General features: G+C 37.4%; 1 protein-coding gene across 5 annotated transcripts in view; it reads right to left on the bottom strand.

The window, feature by feature from the left end:
* Positions 1-20,795, bottom strand: part of Abi2 (abl-interactor 2) — a 73,669-nt gene that overhangs the window by 36,755 nt on the left and 16,119 nt on the right. For all 5 annotated transcript variants that reach the window (XM_013009934.1, XM_013009905.1, XM_013009928.1 and 2 more), the window contains exons 2-3: positions 15,253-15,420; positions 3,787-3,963 (exon numbers count right to left, since the gene is read on the bottom strand). In XM_013009934.1, coding sequence (XP_012865388.1) covers positions 3,787-3,963; positions 15,253-15,420 — 345 coding nt within the window. The remainder of the gene's footprint in view (positions 1-3,786; positions 3,964-15,252; positions 15,421-20,795) is intronic.

Raw genomic sequence — 20,795 nt, 5'->3', positions numbered from 1 at the left:
CTGTTTAAAAAAAAAGAAACAAAACAGAAATTTGGGTTGGAGGTAGTGTAGTGGTAGACTGTGATGAGGAAGAACAGGACAAAGAGGAACATAATTATACAAAGTAAAAAGGAGGGAAAAACTGGGAGAGAGCAGGGAAAGGGGTGACATAACTGTAACCCTAACCCCTCTGTACATCACCTTTATAGTAACAAATAACAAATTGGGGGAAAAAAAAGGAAAAGAGGAAGAATGTGTGTAGGTTTCATCTGTATGCAGAATGGAAGATGAAAAGAAATTGCTCAAGCAACGCTAGGTGCTCATTTCTGTCCAGCATTGTTCTTCACTGTAACCATCTAGTATATAATTCTTTAGGTTTCTGAAATGGAGCTTTTGGTGCAAAGAACAAAGAGGCTAAGGGACTATATCAAAGTGTAATTTCTCAGTTTTTCCTAGGAGTCCCTCAGTTGGGTCCATCTCCTTCACAGGAACAGACACTGAACCCAAGAAGGTCAGGAAGGAAAAATAGTGGGACCTAAAGGTAATCAGTCCGGATAATAGCTTGGGCAATTGAGCTAAACATTAATGATAATGGATTTGTCTACTTCTGTGGATTTTGGTTTGTTTGGTTAGTTGGTTAGTTGCTAGGTTAAGTATTTTTGGTGGTATTATGGATTGTGGTTTGAACTCAAGACCCTGCCTCTGACAAGTGCTCTACCACACCCCCAGTCCATTTTGCTTTAATTATTTCTCAGAACGTTCACATTTTTTAACCAGGGCCAGCCTTGTACCTATGCCTCTTACCAGGCCTGGCTTATCTCTTGCGTCTTCTTCAGTTAATATTTCTCTGTACTTCCATTACTTTGGAAGTTAACATACTGATAACCAAAAGTGAAACACAGACTTCAGCGGAAAAAGGTAAGAGCTGCCACATAGCCTTTTAGTAGTTCACTTCATCCTTCCTATTGTAAGCAAAATGAATCTCCCCACAGTTACACATATGTAGCACACCAAGACTGAAAGTTTATAGGCAACACTCCAGTCAATAACAAAGGAGTACATTTGCATGGGCTCTTTTAGTCAAATCTTTCCTGAAGAGGTAAAATTTCTATGGTAATGATTAGTACTAGTTAATGATTCCAAACAGACATGTCTAGTCTTCTGGTTATCAATTACTACACTGAAGACATGCAAACAACAGGGTACTACACAAAAATAAGTTTGAAAACAAATTACAAAAATTTGGCTAAAAAAAAGAAGTGCATGCCTTGTTTAGTGAAAATAATTTTGGTTAAACTTCGTCTGATGATTTTTTCTTTTTTTTTTGTCAGTCATGGGGCTTGAACTCTGGGCTTGCGTACTGCCCCTCAGCTCTTCAGCTCAAGGCTAGTGCTCTACCGCTTGAGCTACAGCGCCACTTCGAGTTTTCTGGTGGTTTATTGGAGATAAGAATTTCACGGACTTTCTTGCTGGCTTTGAATCCTAATCTTCAGATCTCAGCCGCTCTACTAGCTAGGATTACAGGCGTGAGCTACCGGCACCCGGCTGACAACTTCTTGAATATATAGTTAAGTCATGCTCACCACTGATCCTTCAAAGCATTAAAATGTTACTCAAACAAACTACAACAGGATTTTCCTTTTTTCTTTTTGAGTGCTGGAAACTGAACCCAGGACCTTGTACATGTCAGACAAGTACTTTACAACAAAGCAATATTTTGACCCTCTGTCTCTAGTTATTAAGTTGTACTTTGTTGAAATACACACATTTTTAATGTCTGACATACAATTAATATTCACCTTTGAAAACTCATAGAGTTTATATAAAATTTTATAAAGCTATTTTTAAAGGCTAATTCTTTATTGTAAATGATACTGCAACTTAAAAAAAATACATCACCCTAAGTATTTCTTGCTTCTCAATTTCTTTATATTGATTACAAGTCAAAATGATAACAAACAGCATATTGGCAACAGGTATATAATAAGCACGCCACTTATAGAATAAAATAGTTATTACACAGGGGGAGGGTTAGAGCACATTAGCTGGCCCTCCAACCCATAATGCAATTTCCACATTTCTACAAATCCAGCTAATTTTATTTTGTAACATTTAATGAGAGGGTAGCTTACATTTGTTTCACATATAGCAACACTGTAAAATTATCAAATAATACTTATTATTTGATACAAATACTTATAAATCACCTAATCTGTGTCAAGCACTGTTCTATGTACAAAAGAGCAGTGAACAAAGTAAGACAAAAACATCTACCCTCAAGGAACATGAAGACAAATTATACAACAAAAGGAGGGATAAACTGTTGATGTTAGAAGGCCAAGTGCCAAAGATCTGTTTACTCCCCATATGTAATATTCTACATAAGAACAAAGAATGGAAATCCAGCCCTGGAATCTCTTACCTTAAATCTAAGCAACCACTTAATGCATAAATGGAGCAAATAAAAGAGGTAAGGAAAAAAAGCATTGAAAGGTTAGTTGAAACTTCAGGATGTGAAGAGAAAGGAAAAAACAAAAAACAAGTTAAGCATTCAGCATTAACAAAACCATGTTTCAGTAGATCGTAGAAAGAGTGGTTAAAGCAGAATGTGTCATGAACAGGAGTTTCTTTGATGAAATTATTTAAGATACTGTTTTATTAAAAAACTTAATTTCATTGAAGATTTATAAATTGTGACCTGTACACACTGAAATACAAATAGTAAAGGGACTATAGAGTCCTATATGAATACATATTACTTTGAAAATAAGAAAGAATTGCAGAAGATCACCTTTTTATTATATACAGCCAAGCAATAATTTGATCTTAAAAAGAAAAAAACTCCAAGTGCCTTTTAGCATTAGATTCCCTAAAATAGCCTATTAGGAGTTAACTTTTGGGGGTACAGGGGAGCCACAGTGCAGTTTGAACTCAAAAAAGTTTCTAGTTCAGGCACTTTACCAGTTAAGCCACATCCCCCTCTATTCTCTTTAGTTATTTTTCAGTTAAGTTCTCTCATTTTTGCTCAAGGCCAGCCTTGGACCATATTAGGCACTCAAACACACCCTGAAAGATAGGAAAGTTATGTAATATCTACATATTCCAACACTGTAGAAACATTAATTGACATTTTACTTTTATCTACCCAATTCTCAAAATGCTGGGATAAAATTATTCTAGAAAAAGTCACAAGTATGTTTAATAATTTACATTATTTTGAAAACTAATGCCAAAAGTCTAATAAATTTCTGAGTTTTTTTTTTTGGGGGGGGTCGGTCGTGGGGCTTGAAATCTGGGCCTAAGCACTATGTCCCTCAGCTCTTTAGCTCAAGGCTAGTGCTCTACCTCTTTAGCTACAGCACCACTTCTGGTTTTCTGGTGGTTAATTGGAGATAAGAGCTTCACAGACTTTCCTGCCTGGGCTGGCTTTGAACCATGATCCTTATATCTCAGCCTCCTCAGTAGCTAGGATTACAGGCATGAGCCACCAGCGCCCGGCTTGAGATAAATATTTTAAGAATATGCTGAATGATTTTTCAGTCATATTAAGACTATGAAGATTATGCCATAGTTTATTTGATCTGATATTATCATAATTGATTATGTAAATGTAATCCATTCAAAAACGGTTACTTAAAATTTGAGAATACAAAGAAAAAGCAGTAAGGATAAAACAGTTTACAGTAGCAAGGAATCTTCATAACCACAACTGAGCCAAGATTTGGTCCTTTAGGAAAGACATAGGCTTAATTTTCTAGAGTGCCATTTGGGGCTAATATTTTTAAAAGCTTGACAAGTTATACCTACCTTTACTCCATGCCCAATATCATCTAGAATTGTATAGTCAATAGGTTTTCTAATATAACGAACTGGTCGTTCAAGATTAGCTGGAGCAATAATCTTATGTGTCCTTGAAGTGTTTTTATTGGTTGTCAATATACCAATTTCTCTTCTTGCAACTTTCTCTTTATGAATATCCACTGTCTGCAAGATATAATATTAAAAAAGACAATACAAACATATATAGCTCTCATATCCATAAATATAAAAAATAGAAGTGCCTAAAGATTTAACCCTGCTTCATATTCACTTGCTAAACTTGGTATTTTCTAGAGTACTCACTTTCTCCATTTTTAAGCTAATGTAAGAGCTGGCAAAGTATGGCCCACAGGCCAAACTGGGCATGCCATCTGATTTTTACACCCAGAACTGTGAGTAGTGTTTGCTTTGTTTAGAATGTGCTGGTTCTAAAGATCGAACTCAGGGCTTGGTGCTCTCACTAGGCTTTCAGAGCTCTCTCACTTGAACCATACACCTCTCCAAATCCAAGGTTTGCATTTTTTTAATATTTGAAAAAAATCAAGTGAATGAAAAAAATTGTCATAATATGTGGAAACTGTATGAAATTCAAATTTTGTTGGAACACTGTAATGGTGCTCATTTGCCTACTTGTCCATATATGGCTACTTTTATACTATAATGGCAGAGACAAATAAGCACAATAGAGAATTTGTGACTTACAAAGTCTAAAAGATTTATTAGCTGCCCATTACAGAAAAACTTTGCCAACCCTAAGTTAATACATTCTAATTTTCCCCTCTCCATTAAGAGTTAGCCTCTCTCATTAAGAGTTAGGAAAGTAAGCCATCAGCATTTAATCTGGTTATATTAAATTACTCATTAGTATAATTTTATTAGTGTACTAAAAAAGGCTAAACACTTGACATATAAGTATCAATTCAAATGACAATGAGACTCCAAGCACACAGAGTAAGCCCAGTTTCTTGAGACATTTGTTTAATATTATAAATATATACATGAATTATATACTAGATATAATGTAAAATTCATTTCCCCCCTGTGGGTTGCAGTCAAGAGTTTGACTCTTAAAATTGTTCACATCTCTTTATCAACATTCCTGGTTCAGGTAGAAATTAATAGTCACTCTACCACCCCACATCTAATTCCTCCTACGTTTTTTGTTTTGTTTTTTCCTGGTCTTGGGTGCTGTTCCTGAACCTCTTTGTGTTCAGGGCTAGTGTTCTACCACTTGAGCACTAGTACCACTTCCAACTTTTTCTGAGTATTTTTTAAAGTGGAAATAAAGAGTCTCACACTTTTCTTGCCCAGGCTTTGAATCATGATCCTCAGATCTCAGCCTCTAGAGTAGCTAGGATTACAGGTGTGAGCTACTGGCAATCAGTTCCTCCCCAGTTTAATTTTCACATTCTAAAAGAAGTAGGTAATAACCATTAAAAGATAATAAGTATCCTGACAGCATTAAATAACACCTGAAAACTGATCATTTATCTCTCTAGAAATAATATACTTAAGAGATAGATTTTGAAACAGTCTCCCAATTTTCTACAACAAAGACTTCTTTAACAGCACAGAATCTGTTTCACAATATATGTCTAAATGAAATAACAAATTAAGTGGTAACTAACACTTTTAATTTTTTTTTAAAAAACAGGTCTTTGAGCAGGGCGCCTGTAATCCTAGGAGGCTGAGATCTGAGGATCACAGTTCAAAGCCAGCCCAGGCAAGACAGTCTATGAGACACTTATCTCCAACTAACCAACAAAAAACCAAAGTGGCTCTGAGGCTCAAGTGGCAGAGTGCTAGTCTTGAACTGAAGTGCTGAGGGACCAGACCAGTACCTAAGCCCAGAGTTCAAGCCCCATGACCAAAAAAAAAAAAAAAGAAAAAGTTTTGAACTTTTTCTGAACATGTTAAACAAAATTTAACACTTGCTTTCCTTTCCAACTACTGAGGAAACTGAAACAGAAGTTTTTAATAATACTAAAATTTACTTAATTTTACTTAATTTTTAAATTCAGAGAAATTGAACTTTGAATAAACTTTAATGATTCATCCTGAATCATTAAAAACATAGGCTAAAATTATGGAAACAGCGCAGATGCCCTACAGCAGATGAATGGGCATCAATAAAAGTTGTATATATAACACAATGGAATTTTACTCATCCATTAGAAAGATTAAGATAATTCCATTTGCAGAGAAATGGATGGACCTAGAACGAATAATGTTAAGTCAGGTAAGCTAAGCTCAGAGAGAAAAATAGCGCATGTTTTCTCTTGTATGTGGAAGCTAGATCTAAAATATAACTGGACATAATCTATAACATAATCTATACAGACTGTAGGCATTCACACACAGGATATCCTCTAAGGAGGATATCCTTAGAGGAGTAACCCAAAGGTGTACTTCTCTGGACATTTAAAATACTATTAACGGGCTGGGAAGGTGGCTCAGAGGTAGAGTGCTTGCCTTGCATGCATGAGGCCCTGGGTTCAATTCCTCAGCACCGCATAAGCAGAAAAGGCTGGAAGTGGTGGTGTGGCTCAAGTGGTAGAGCACTAGCCTTGTGCTGAAGAGCTCAGGGACAGAGCCCAGACCCAGAGTTCAGGCCCCAAGACTGACAAAAATAAATAAATAAAAATTTAAAAAAAAACAAAAATACTATTAACTGATACAAATTCCAGGAAATGGAAACATGGGGTTTTTTGTTATTATTATTGTTGGTGGTGGGGATGGTAGTAGTGTTTGGGTTTTTTGTGTGGATTTTTGAGGGGGGCAAATGGCACAGAAAAGGAGGGAAGGTGACAATCATGCTATTTAATATACACTATGTGAAAAATGATGTAACTTGTAGGCAGGGATGGGAGGAGAGAACTATGGAAAAGTGAAGGGAGGGGTACATTGTCAAAAAAAGGTAATGTACATATATAATACAGATAATTTTATATATAGAGAGAGAGACATATATGTATAAAACATAGGCTAGAGGGTGTAGCATTGTAGTACATACCTGTACTACACACTTAGCAGATGGAGATGGGCAGGATGGAGGCTCAAGGTCAGCTTAGGAAAAGCAAGACCCTAGCTAGGTAGGAAGCTTGAGACCCTGAGTTCAAACCTCAATACCACCAAAAAAAATTTTTAACAAACAGAGCTAGGAAAATTAATTTGAACTCTTTATCAAAGTATTTCAAAATCAATAATAATAACAACTAAAAGCACTAATGGTCTTTGTTAGATCAACAAAAGAAAATTTATTAGAGAAGGAAATCCTCTTTGAGGTCTTATTTTTATTATTCTCAGTTTTTAAAAACATACTTTAACTTATTCAGAAATCACTAAAATGTAAAGCTGACCAACCAAACAGTATTTTAAGCTTATAGCAAACTGAAATTTCAAATGATGTTTTAGGCACAATAATTCTGTATTATGCTGTCAAAAGCATTGTAGGATATAAAGAAGCACCCATGTGTATCTATAGCACTCACCAAAGCTGTCAGACATTTCCAAATATCCTCTTACGGGCAAACTTTTCCTGACTGAGAATCAAAGACCTAGAAGAAGGACTAATTCAGGTGTTCTTCATTCATTCCCAAACAGCAATTATTTCCAAACTTTCCACAAGAGTTAACTCAAGATTAGTATCCTGTTGGGCAGTGGTAACTCAAATCTGTAATCCTTGCTACTTAGAAGGCTGATATTTGAGGATCAAGGTTCAAAGCCAGCCAGGCAGACAAATCTGAGAAACTCTTAACTTTTAGATAACCAGCAGAAAGCCAGAAATAGAGATGTGGCTCAAAAGGTAGACTACCAGTCTTGAGCAGAAAAAGGCAAACAAGAGTACAAGGCCCTGAGTTCAAGACCCAGTACTGGTGCGCACACACATGCACACACGTACACACATGTGTGTACACAAGCACACACATACACAAGATTAGTATCTCTGTAACTTCCAGAGAATAATACTTAGTATCATCATTAACTTTTTTAAAATGTACAGCAATAAAGGAAATACATGGTTAAGAAAATGAAAGAGTAACTATACTTCTTCCCACCATACTGAACTGCGTAAGTACCTCCAGATAGAATCAAATGTACCTTTAAAAAATGGCTATGTTTTTTATTTCAGCTTTGAATAAAAACTCAGACAGCACTAAATCTATTTCATAAATAAGGAGAAATTTGGTCCAAAGATTCTGAGGAAACAATAGTAATATTAACAATAGTGAATTTGTAACCCAATGGGGGAAATGTATTTTACATTGTATCTAGAATATGATTATGCATTTATTTACATAAACAACAAATGTTTAAAAAATACTTACTGTGTATAACTGTAGTCTTACAATATTATTCAATTACCTATTTCAATTTTTAGATTTTTCTTATAAAAACATAAGCATATTCAAATTCAACAGATAATATAACAAATACCACTATCCTATACCTATCATCAAGCTCCAACATTCATAAACTTAGGATACTCAAGTTCCTAAAACATACTTTTCAATAAATGGAAGTGAAAATTTATTAGCTCTTTATTGTCCCTTAAAGCTTAATAAACAAGTTTCTATGAACAAAAGTTAACAGTTAATATTACAGTGACATCTTTCCTCATATATTCATTATTTTTTACTTCAGAATTTATTGGAAATAAGTAGATAAAAAAGTAAAAGAAATACCACTAGGAAGATGGGGTACCAGTGGTTCACATCTGTAAACCTAGCTACTTGAGCTAGCTACTCAAGGTAGAAATAAGAAGGGTTGCAGTTCCAGGCCAGCATGGACAAAACAAGTTTATGAGATTCCCCTCATCTCAATAGAAAATGGCTGAGCATGGTGATGTGTACCTGTCATACTAACTACAGCAAAAGTATAAAACAGAAGCATTTTGCTGGGAAGGTGGCTCAGTGGTAGAGTGCTTGCCTTGCATGCATGAGGCCCTGGGTTCAATTCCTCAGCACCACATAAGAAAAAAGCCGGAAGTGGCGCTGTGGCTCAAGTGGTAGAGTGCTAGCCTTGAGCTGAAGAGCTGAGGGACAGGGCCCAGGCCCAGAGTTCAGGCCCCACGACCGGACCAAAAAAAAACAGAAGCATTTTGTCCATGCTAACCTGCACAAAGAAGTAAGACCTTATCTCAAAAATAACCAGAGCAACACAATGGAAGGGGTGACACTGATCAAGATGTATTGATAAATACAATGCTAAAGCATCTCTTCATAGTTTTATTTCCATATCTTAGTAGGATATGGAAACAAAGACTTTGTTTTCTTTTTTCTGATGATACAGAAGATTTTTTTTCTTTTGTCTGATGAGCCTATATTCTTTACCTTATATACGGTGTATTCACATGCAGATCGCGGACAGAATTCAGAGAAAGGGGTGAAAAAGTACAGCAGTGGAGCGCACTGGACACTTATGAAAGTGGGTGGAGATGGGAGGGGGGAATGAGAGAGAATGAAGGCTGGGAATGTAGCATGGTGGTAGAATGCTTATCTAGCATACATGAAGCCCTGGAAGTACCACATAGAAAAAGCAGACGAAGGTGGCTTAGTGGCAGTGTGCTTGCCTAGCATGCACAATGGCCTGGGTTTGATTCTTCCCACATACACAGAAAAATCCAGAAGTAGTGCTGTGGCTCAGGTGGTACAGTGCTAGCCTTGAGCAAAAGAAGTGCAGGGGCACTGTCAAAGCCTGAGTTCAACCCCCAGGACTGGCAAAAAGGAAAAGGAAGAGAGAGAGAGAGAGAGAGAGAAAGAGAGGGAGAGAGAGAGAAATATGAGGGGCCAGATGATACTGTACGAAAGAAAGGAAATGTACTTATTACCTGACTCATATAAATGTAACCCCTCTGTATATCACCTCTATAATAATAAAGTAAATTTTTAAAAAGATGTATTCTGCTTACAAACCGATTTGAATTGAGATCCCCTTCATACAACTACTTAAATTTTAAATAAAAATAACCAGAGCAAGTGGCTCTACCAATAGCCCAAAGTTTAACTGTAAGTACAGAAAAAAAGTGGGGGGGTAGGTGAGGCTTGGAAAATAGAACCTTTTTACTTCAAAATAAACAAAAAAGGAATGAGGGGAAGTTGGGAAGGATGGAGGTAAGAATGATGTAAGAGGCGACACTGATCAAGATGCACTGTACTCATAAATTGGCATGTGACATGTTGAATAACATCCTTTGTACAACTGCTTGAAAATAATTTTTTAAAACAGTAAAAATAGAGTTGTAAGCTTAGCTACTCAGAGACTGAGATCTGAGAATTGCTGTTCAAAGCCGGCCTGGGCAGGAAAGTCCGTGAGACTCTTTAATCACCAAAAAAATGGAAGTGGCACTGTGGCTCAAGTGGTAGAATGTTTGCCTTGAGCTGAAGAGCTCAGGGACAGTGCCCAGGTCCAGAGTTCAAGTCCACAACTACAAAAAAAAAGAAAAGAAAAAAAAACAGTAAAAATAAGCCAGGCACCAGTGGCTCACACCTGTAATCCTAGCTACTCAGGAGACTGAATCTAAAGATCATGGTTGGAAGCCAGCCCATGCAGAAAAGTCTGTGAGACTCTTATCACCAATTAACCACCAGAAAACTGGAAGTGGTGCTGTAGCTCAAAGTGGTAGGACAGCACCTAGACCCTGAGTTGAAGCCCCACGACTGACAAAAAATAATAATAACAATAATAACAATAAACAAAATAGGGGCTGGGAAGGTGGCTCAGTGGTAGAGCGCTTGCCTTGCATGCATAAGGCATAAGGCTGGGTTCGATTCCGCAGCACCACATAAGCAAAAAAAAAAGAAAAGCCGGAAGTGGCGCTGCGGCTCGAGTGGTAGAGTGCTAGCCTTGAGCTGAAGAGCTGAGGGACAGCACTCAGGCCCAGAGTTCAGGCCCCACGACCAGACCCCCCCCAAAAAAAATAGTATTACTGATCTTTGTCAGCAAAAAGTACTAGAGGAGTGGTAAAGTATTCATCTAGCAAATGGGAAGCTGAGTTCAAACCTCAGGACCACTAAAAGAAAAAGAAATGTCACTGGGTAAGTTAAGTAAAGCCTTTCTAATATATATATAAATAGAGATTTTTTTTAAAACCACACATTTAAAGTAGTGTTAGTCCTATAAAGGTTAAAAAAATCATAGAAAACTACAAGATAACCTTTTATGAACTTCACAAGCTATTTCAAAGTAGTGTTAATCCTATAAAGGTTAAAAAAATCATAGAAAACTACAAGATAACCTTTTATGAACTTCACAAATTATTTCACATATTTTCTACTTCTATATCTTTAAATAGAAACTATGGCTGCTATGTTTTCTTTGAATCAAATGCACAGGTTTCAGTAATGAACACTGCCTTTGCTTCATGATATTCTTTGCCACTACAATATAAAATGCATTAAATTTCTAGATGTATAGATCTAATAGCGGTATTTAAGAAGAATGTTAATATTAAGAGAAGTATTTTAAGTATAACCCTGGTTTTCTAAAGCTACTAATTATATGAGACAATAAATGTATTCTTATTTAGAAGAGACCTGAATAGTAACACTCACCTGTAGCAAGTAACAATAACTGTTTAGCTGGCAAAGAAGACAAAAACTAATGCAAATTCACTGTTGCTTAAATTACTACTGTTTGCCACAGATCCTGGTAACCAGAACACACACCAAGGAATATGACTGCAAATGTGTATGACTTAAAATATCTATTCTTGTCATCAGTTTTTTCACCCTTCTCACTGCTACTGCCAAGCTGGTCTTGCATGCTGCAGGCTCCCCCATGACACTTCAGCCACACAGTGCCAAGTCCAGGTTCCTACAGAATACTTCATATTGCTTTGAGGAATCATACTGACTCCCAGAACTCCTTTGCAAGCCTGAGCCCCACTGCCAGATCTCCCTCATGAACCCAAGCACATGCTCAGGCCCCAGCAGATGACAGAAAAGGACTGTATAAAACATTGTTTAAGGCTTATCCATGCATTTTTGTTTCCCATTACCACAGATAATTGAGAGTTGACTGTACTGGATAACACTACCTCAGTTAGCTGCCCATCAGTGTGGGAAAATATCTGCAATTAAACAGTTACAGTTCATTAACTCAACTAAGTGGGTGTTTTTTAATATGTCTCAAATTTCTTATTAGTAAGCTAACCTTTTAACTAAGCATTTAATTACTTAAATCATAAGTGTGCTCCAAATTACCCATTTTCTATAAACAAATGATTTACTAACAAATGTAAAACATAACTTTCAGTTATCCATTCTTCATTCATAACATGAAAACTACACATAGGACACTAGGAAGTATACAAAAACCTAATGTTTATGCAAAATTACATAACGATAGCCTTAGGTGGCATTTAATTTAAAACTAATTTATAAGCAAAAATATTTATCTAAGCAACAAAAAATACATAATTTTAAATAAAAATTATCCTAAATATTGAATTCATTTATGTTTATACCTTCCACTGTGCTTTGAGAAGAATTCCAGCTTACATTATTTTACATTTATTTTTATCTACTTTATTCATGACCAACTAATGTCTGGCCCAAGAAATCCTATTCAGCTCTCTACCTACTTCTTTACTTATTCTACTCAAATAGCTTTAAAAGATGCATGCTTTAGGCTATATACTCAAACGTTACTTTATGATACGTAGAAGTTCATTAGCTGAATACAAACACTTACAATCTAGGGTGCCCTTCAAAGTATTCACCTTCTTCCTTGAGCTTGTTACCCATTCTCCTTTTCTTATCTAAGTAAGGACTTCAGAATTGTAATAAATTATTCTCTCCTGCTGTTCTTTGCTATTGTCATCATTTATTTAATCACATAATCTCTCCTATTTTCATCTGTCATTTAACAAAATGTCATTACTTCTTGGGAACTTGGCTATATTAATTTCTTTTATATATTAGCTCTTTTCTTCTGACTTTTTCAGGTCCTTTGTAAATACTTTAAACATGCAAAAATTTTAAGATCATCAAATACAGAACTTGAAAAATTAGTAATTTTTCAACTCCCCTTCCATAAGTTTATCTATTTATTTAAAATATCACTGATTCTTCTCTTTAGGGGACCTTTCCAAAATAAAATTTCCTCTCACTCATTAAATTCATCAATTCTTTTTTGCTCTAATTTAAGACCTAGCAATACAAAAGTAATAAAGGATAAAATGTCCACAGAAGTTTAGATGGGATACGAAGAAACCTTTAAAATGTTAAATTCAGATTTAAAATGAGGGGCTGGGAAGGTGGCTCAGTGGTAGAGCGCTTGCCTTGCATGCCTGAGGCCCTGGGTTCGATTCCTCAGCACCACATAAGCAAAAAGAAAAAAGCCAGAAGTGGTGCTGTGGCTCAAGTGGTAGAATGCTAGCCTTGAGCTGAAAAGCTGAGGGACAGCACCCAGGCCCAGAGTTCAGGACCCACGACTGAACCCCCCCCCCAAAAAAATAGATTTAAAATGAAAGTCCTCTAGTCTGATAAATTTTCAAGTAGCATTATAGTGTAGAATTATACTATATAAAAGATCATTATTTATAAAAATGGGTAAACTTTTAGACTCAAAAATGGCTAGATTAAACGATTTTTAGAAGTCCAATGCGCTATCCATTGCGCCACAGAGCGAGCTTAGATTAAACGATTTTTAAAAGTAGTGAACTCTCAAGATATACAAATAACAATATGCACATTTTAAAATTCTTTTAATTCTATGAAAGTTGTAATTATTTAGGTTTCAAAATAGTGCACTTGGGGCTGGGAAGGTGGCTCAGTGGTAGATTGCTTGCCTTGCATGCATGAGGCCCTGGGTTCGATTCCTCAGCACCACATAAACAAAAAGAAAAAAGCTGGAAGTGGCACTGTGGCTCAAGTGGTAGAGTGCTAGCTAGCCTTGAGCTGAAGAGCTGAGGGACAGCGCCCAGGCCCAGAGTTCAGGCCCCACAACCAGACACCCCCCCAAAAAAATAGTGCACTTATATAGTATGACACCAAATTACTCAAAATGGCAAAAAAAGGCAAAAACTGACAACTTTAAACATCTCTTTGGGGCAGATCAAACTTTTATCATTTTAATTTTTTTGGAAATTATATTTCCAATTAAATTAGTTTACCATTGAAATGGTTTTTGTTTCATTTTTTGAGGTAGGGGTCTTGCTAGCTCAAACTGGCCTCAAACTGAATTCTCTTACCTCAGCCTTCAGAGTACTAGGATTACAGATGTGCACCACCACACCCAGCAGTATCATTATTTTAAATGGCCCTAAAATATTAGAATGATTACAAAAACTACAATATATGCATGCCAACATGCAACCTCTAGAAGCATATACAAAAAGATTATACCATCATAAAAAATGTGTTTTAGCTGGGAAAGTGGCTCAGTGGTAGAGTGTTTGCCTCGAATGCATGAGGCCCAGGGTTCAATTCCTCAGCACCATATAAACAGAAAAGGCCGGAAGTGGCATTATGGCTCAAGTGGTAGAGTGCTAGCCTTGAGCTGAAGAGCTTAGGGACAGTACACAGGCCCAGTGTTCAAGCCCCACAACCGACAAAAAACAAAAAGCAAACAAAAAAAAAAACCCCACCACAAAAAATGTGTTTTAATGCTAAAAGAGCAGAACTCAAATTCTATACCTATTATAATTACAGCTATAATTTTACAACTATGAAAAAAGTATTATATACAAAAAAGTATTAATAGTAAAAAAGATTCAGCAGAGAAGGTTGTTTTTCCATTTTGTTCCTGTATTTTCATGAGCATGAGTTTTCTAATTAAGAAAAAAGTTTTAAGTTCTATATAAAGCTATTTTTGTAAGGTTTTCTAAATCTCTTATTCTTTCCAGTTCAAGTACATCTAGTATTATTCCAATAAACATAAAACCTAAGTGTGGGTTATAGCTCAGTACAGAACAGAGTTTGTTCCAACACTGCAAAAAAAATAAAAACCTAGGAGCTCCACACCAGTGGCTCACACCTACAATCCCAGCTAGGACTGCATTTCAAAGCCAGCCTGGGCAGCAAAGTCTATAGTCAAATGTTAACCTTGAGAAAAAAAGCTTAAGGATGCACCCAAGCCCTGAGTTCAAGCCCCAGAACTGGCACCAAGAAAAATAAAATCTAAAAACCTAAGAAATACTAAACAAGCCACCAAACCATCAGACTTTATTTAAAGTAATAAAGTACATATATAAAGGACATATATAAAGGACATATTTTCACTTCCAAGCTAATTATGTTATCATGATAAATAACTTTTAATAGAATCTATTAAAATTTACTTTCCTAATTACAGACACAATAACTACACCACAAAAATAATAAAATAATATTGAATTTGTATTTTCCAAATAATACAGGTACATTATCTCACATAATAAAAGATATCAACAGATACATTGGCTTGTGAATATTGTTTCACACAGACAAATAGGAAAATAACATGGCTCACTTGTGAAATGTGATTGATTGAAGATTCCATCCTTCGTAACTGGGATGCCTGGATATCCAGCATCTGTAGGACATTGTTGGCCAAGGTGTTTATCAGATAGGCAACGCTTGCTAAGGATTGGGTGGTATAGGCTTTGGTTTCTTCTAGGGCTCGCTGCTTATCTGATGACTATGGGAAAAGCAAATCAGTAAGGATTATTTCAAAGACTACCCATTTCTATCCTTCATCCACAAAAATACTCCTTAAAACCACTACTAAATCTCTACCCACAGCCAAAAATATTCTGTAAACCAATGATAAGTTCATAAAAACTCCTAACTAATGACTAAGTTCCTTGATAATTTAATGGTAAATACACACCCTTGTACAAATGAAAATGAAATACTGAAGCTTTTTAACACTGAGATCCAATAAACATTTGAGCAGTAATAGCACGTGTGTGTGTGTGTGTGTGTTTGTGTTTACACAGCCAGGCTAAGGAGGAAAAGCCCATAAAACTCATCTCCAAGTAACTGGAGAGAGAGAGAGAGAGAGAGAGAGAGAGAGAGATAAATCCAATTAACCATATATATATACATATATATATATGTTTATCTCCAATTAACCATATGAGAGAGAGAGAGAGAGAGAGTGTGTATCTTTTCAAAGTCACTGCTTAGAAAAGCAATACTGATTTAAATGCATAAATTCTGGCATAGCCTTTCCTACTTCTCTGAAGTCATTTTTTTCACCCTAACAATGTGCAATGTGGTAAAATGTGACTATATGTGGTTACCTATGTCTTATCAAAATATTAATGATAAATGAGCCAGGCACCAGTGGCTCACACCTGTAATCCTAGCTACTGAGGAGGCTGAGATCTGAGGATCAAAGCTAGCCCGGACAAGGAAAGTCCGTGAGACTCTTATCTCCAAATAAACCACCAGAAAACCGGAAGTGGCACTGTGGCTCAAGCGGTCAAGCGCTCGCCTTGAGCTGAAGAGCTGAGGGACAGCGCCCAAGCCCAGAGTTCAAGCCCCAAGACCGGAAAAAAAAGATAAATGAAAATTGTTAATAATGACAAAAATAAAAATAATGAAAAGATTATTTTTTCCTGAGTATTTTAGGTATGACAACCCTATGGGGTATAAATTGCAAAAATCATAAGCTCCATTAGACAAAGACTACACAGCAAAAATTGTCTAAATTATTTCTAAGGTTGCAAAGCAAAGCAATGGCAGTTAAACAATGTATACTACCAAATGTCAAACACTATCTTCTCACTGAATTGAAGGTGAAGAAGATAAATTCCTGATTAAGCTGTTCTAAGAATGTGTGAACCTTGAATAAGATAAGGAATGTAAAATCACTTTCTAAACCAGACACTGGTATCTCACACCTGTAATCCTAGCTACTCAGGAGACTAAGATCTGAGGATCTGGTTCAAAGCCAACCCAGGCAGGAAAGTTCATGAGACTCTTATCTCCATTAACCACCAGAAAACCAGAAGTGGTGCTGTGGTTCAAGTGGTAGAGTGTTCCCCTTGAGCTGAAGAGCTCAGGAACAATGCCCAAGCCCAGAGTTCAAGCCCCATGACTCACCAAGAAAAAAAAATCACTTTCTAAAATACAATCATATGTAATAACTGTCCATCACTATGGTCACAATCTTGTCTCCCACATGGTCTGAAATCAGAATCAATAAATGTAGATACAAAATTTTCCAAGGTAGGGGTTAAGAAAAAGAAGTAAAATTCGGGCTGGGAAGGTGGCTCAGTGGTAGAGCGCTTACCTTGCATGCATGAGGCCTTGGGTTCGATTCCTCAGCACCACATAAACAAAAAAAAAAAAGCTGGAAGTGGCGCTGTGGCTCAAGTGGTAGAGCGCTAGCCTTGAGCTGAAGAGCAAGCTGAGGGACAGCGCCCAGGCCCAAAGTTCAGGCCCCACGACCGGACCCAAAAAAAAAAAAGTGAAATTCTTTAGTTGAAAATAAGTACTTCTGAAAACAACATACCTGTGTGGTGTGGTGATGACAATCTAGAGGACATTTCCTTCCACAACAAATGACCAGAGCAAGGAAAGCACTGGTGTGTTCGAGGCAAAGTACAGTGGGGCTATGATAAGAAACACTGTAGTGTATGGAAACACAAAATGATCTTCCAAAGAAAGCAGCAAAGCACACAGCCCCTGCTGATGTTACTCTACAGATAAACACTAAACTGAAATACTTTTTCATGGGAAGGGTAATAAGCTAGAGAACCTTCATAGGCCCTGAGCCCAGTATGGGGAGCTACTGGGTTTACCACACCACAGGCACTGCCTGGGGGATAGGGAAGAGAGCCTAGCCAATTTGTTACCACACTCTCTAATCCAAACTCTTAGTGTAGGAAGCCCTACTGAAACCCAATCCAGCCAAGCAGCTAGCCACAACAACTACATTGAACTAGACCACCTACGAACTAGCTAGGAGACACCCTACTACCTACACACTGCTTCAGGAAGCAACCTGAGCTCCTTAATGGCTTTATTTACTCTTCTACTGCTCAAGAAGCAGACGAACATAGTCCTATCCACCAGCTGAGCTGCAAAAAGAATCTACACAAGAGGCTCTATCCACCTACCTGGGTAGGACTCCCTGAAGAGGTTTGCTCCCCCACTCCCCAAAGAGTTTGGCACCCAGAGGTCTTAAAAATTAACCCATGGGGGCTGGGAAGGTGGTTCAATGGTAGAGTGCTTGCTTTGCATGCATGAGGCCCTGGGTTCGATTCCACAGCACCACATAAGCAGAAAAAGCCAGATGTGGCACTGTGGCTTAAGTGGTGGAGCGCTAGCCTTGAGCTGAAGGACAGCTCCCAGGCCCAGAGCTCAGGCCCCAGGACTGACAAAATAATAATAAAAATAATAATAATCCGTGCAGCCTTCTAACACTGACAGATACCCCATTTAAACCCAATGACATGTCCTGGCCTCTTTACAACCCTCAGATGAAGATAGGCATCCCACCCCGGGTATGTTGTAGTGCAACATGCCTGTACTCACTACCGCAGTCCTGCCTTTACACAAATTAAGAGAAACTCAGGGGTGCTCCATACTTGCAGGCATGCTCAGAACTGTCAGTGAACCCTCTCAACCTAATGGAGCTGCACCCCTGCTTGTGCTAAAATCCCATAAACTCTGAAGCCGAGGATGCAAAGACATCTACAAGCATCACCAATGTTGATTACAGCTGAAGGTGAAAGAACACTAAAGCCAATGCAGCACATCCAACACAACTAATACTCTAGATAGAATACTTAGTCAAAGAAGTCTTTCACTACAAAAGCAACCAAAAACTGGAGAGCCAACAGACCCATTAGACACAGTAAGAACAGTAACTGGAAAAAAAAGGTAACATGAGATCCCCAAAGGGACACAACTTTCTAACCAGTGGCCTCAAAGAAAAGAAAACTGACAGGGCACCAGCAGCTCATGCCTATAATACTAGCTACTCAGGAGGCTGAGATCTGAGACCATGGTTCAAAATCAGCCAGGGCAAGAAAGGCCATGAGACTCTTCTCTCCAATTAACCACCAGAAAATTGGAAGTGGCACGGTGGCTCAAAGTGGTAGAGTACTAGCCTTGAGCAAAAGAGTTCAGGGGCAGTGCCCAAGCTCTGAGTTCAAGCCCCACAAACAGAAAAAACAATAAATAGGTATGCTTTTGCTATTAAAAATAACTAAAAGGATAAATAAGAAAAAAATTTTAAAGGATGGAGAAAGTCTTTTTCTTTTTTTCTTTTTTCATATTTTATTTATATTTATTGTAAAGGTGATACACAGAAGCATTAGTTATATAGGTCAGTTAATGAGTATGAGAAAGCCTCTTTGAAGAATTGAGGGACAGCTGGGTGCCGGTGGCTCACGCCTATAAATCCTAGCTACTCAGGAGGCTGAGATCTGAGGATTGTGATTCAAAGCCAGCCCGGGCAGGAAAGTCTGTGAGACTCCTATCTCCAATAAAGCACTAGAAAACCGTTAAGTGTTGTCGTGACTCAAGTGGTAGAGTGCTAGCCTTGAGCTGAAGAGTTGAGGGACAGCGCCCAACCCCAGAGTTAAAGCCTCACGAATGACAAAAAAAAAAAAAAAAAGAATTGAGGGACATCATTAAACAAGGAAACTTTTCAGAAGAACTATTCCAGAAGGAGAAGGTAAAATGACAGAAAAAAATCCAATCAATGAAACAATCTGTCAAAACTTCCTGAATCTTGAGAAAGATAAGGACCTCAAGGTCAGGAAGCTCAAGGACATGAAACAGATATGACTTGAAAAAGATTCTCCCCCCAAAAAAAATCTTTCAAAAGTACCAGAAAGAAGTGAGGATTTAGGTTCAAAGCCAGCCTGGGCATTAACAAATCCATGAGACTCTTAACTCCAATTAACCACCAAAAAGTTAGCAGAAGTAGCAGTATGGCTCAAGTGGTAAAGCAGCAGTCTTGAGCAAAAAAGCTGTGAAATACTGCCAAGCTCCAAGTGCAAGGCACAGTATAGTCATTAAAAAAGAAGAAAGAAAAAATAAAGAGTTCTAGAAATAGAAAAATCTAAACACTGAAAAAGAAAAGAATCTAATCACTTTTAAGGGAATCCACCCTAGACTAGCAGTAGGACTTCTTAACAGAAACATTTTAGGCCAGAAGAGAATAAGATGACATATTCAAAGTCCTAAGGGGGAAAAAAGCCAACCAAAAAAATCTCTTATGTAGCGAAGGAATGCTTTAGAAATAAAGAAGAAACCATTTTTCAAGACAATCAAAAATTGAGAAAATTTCATCACCACAGGACTGGAACTTGATTAAAGGGTCAATAGTCAAAGCATGCAAACAAAATCTCAGCAAGGAAACACTAGTGTTATAGTTATGGCTGACTAGTAGACCTAATAGACATTACTTGAACATTTCATCCAACAATGGCAGCATGTAGAACGTTCTCTAGGATAGACAATACGTGAGCTCACAAAATAACTCTCAATAGATTTTGTTTGTTTGTTTGTTTGGGTCCGGTCGTGGGGCCTGAACTCTAGGCCTGGGTGCTGTCCCTCAGCTCTTCAGCTCATGGCTAGCGCTCTACCACTTGAGCCACAGCACCACTTCCAGCTTTTTCTTTTTTTGCTTATGTGGTGCTGAAGAATCGAACCCAAGGCCTCAGGCATGCAAGGCAAGCGCTCTACCACTGAGCCACCTTCCCAGCCCTCATTAGATTTTTTTTTAAATAGATATCACAGCATGAGTCTTCTCTGATGAGAATGGAATAAAACTAAAATTGGTAAAGAGAAATTTTTAAGACTGCACAAACACATGATAATTAACATCTCTTCAACAACCCATTGGTCATGAAGAAATCAAAAAAAAAAGAAAATTTAAATTTTTCTGAAAATAAATGAAAATGACAACACAAAACACTAAAGCCGGTAGGAAAGCCAGAAAAATGGTACATGCATGTAATACCAACTTCCTGAGAGACTGAAACAAGAGGAGCAAAACTTTTGAAATCAACGTGAGCAACATAGCAAGCCCTGTCTCAAAACACAAAT

Source organism: Dipodomys ordii, unplaced genomic scaffold (genome assembly GCF_000151885.1).
Source record: "Dipodomys ordii isolate 6190 unplaced genomic scaffold, Dord_2.0 Scaffold1, whole genome shotgun sequence".
In the NCBI taxonomy this organism is placed as follows: Eukaryota; Metazoa; Chordata; class Mammalia; order Rodentia; family Heteromyidae; genus Dipodomys; species Dipodomys ordii.
The sequence above is the reverse complement of the archived record's forward strand: the minus strand, read 5'-3'. Positions and strand labels throughout refer to the sequence as shown.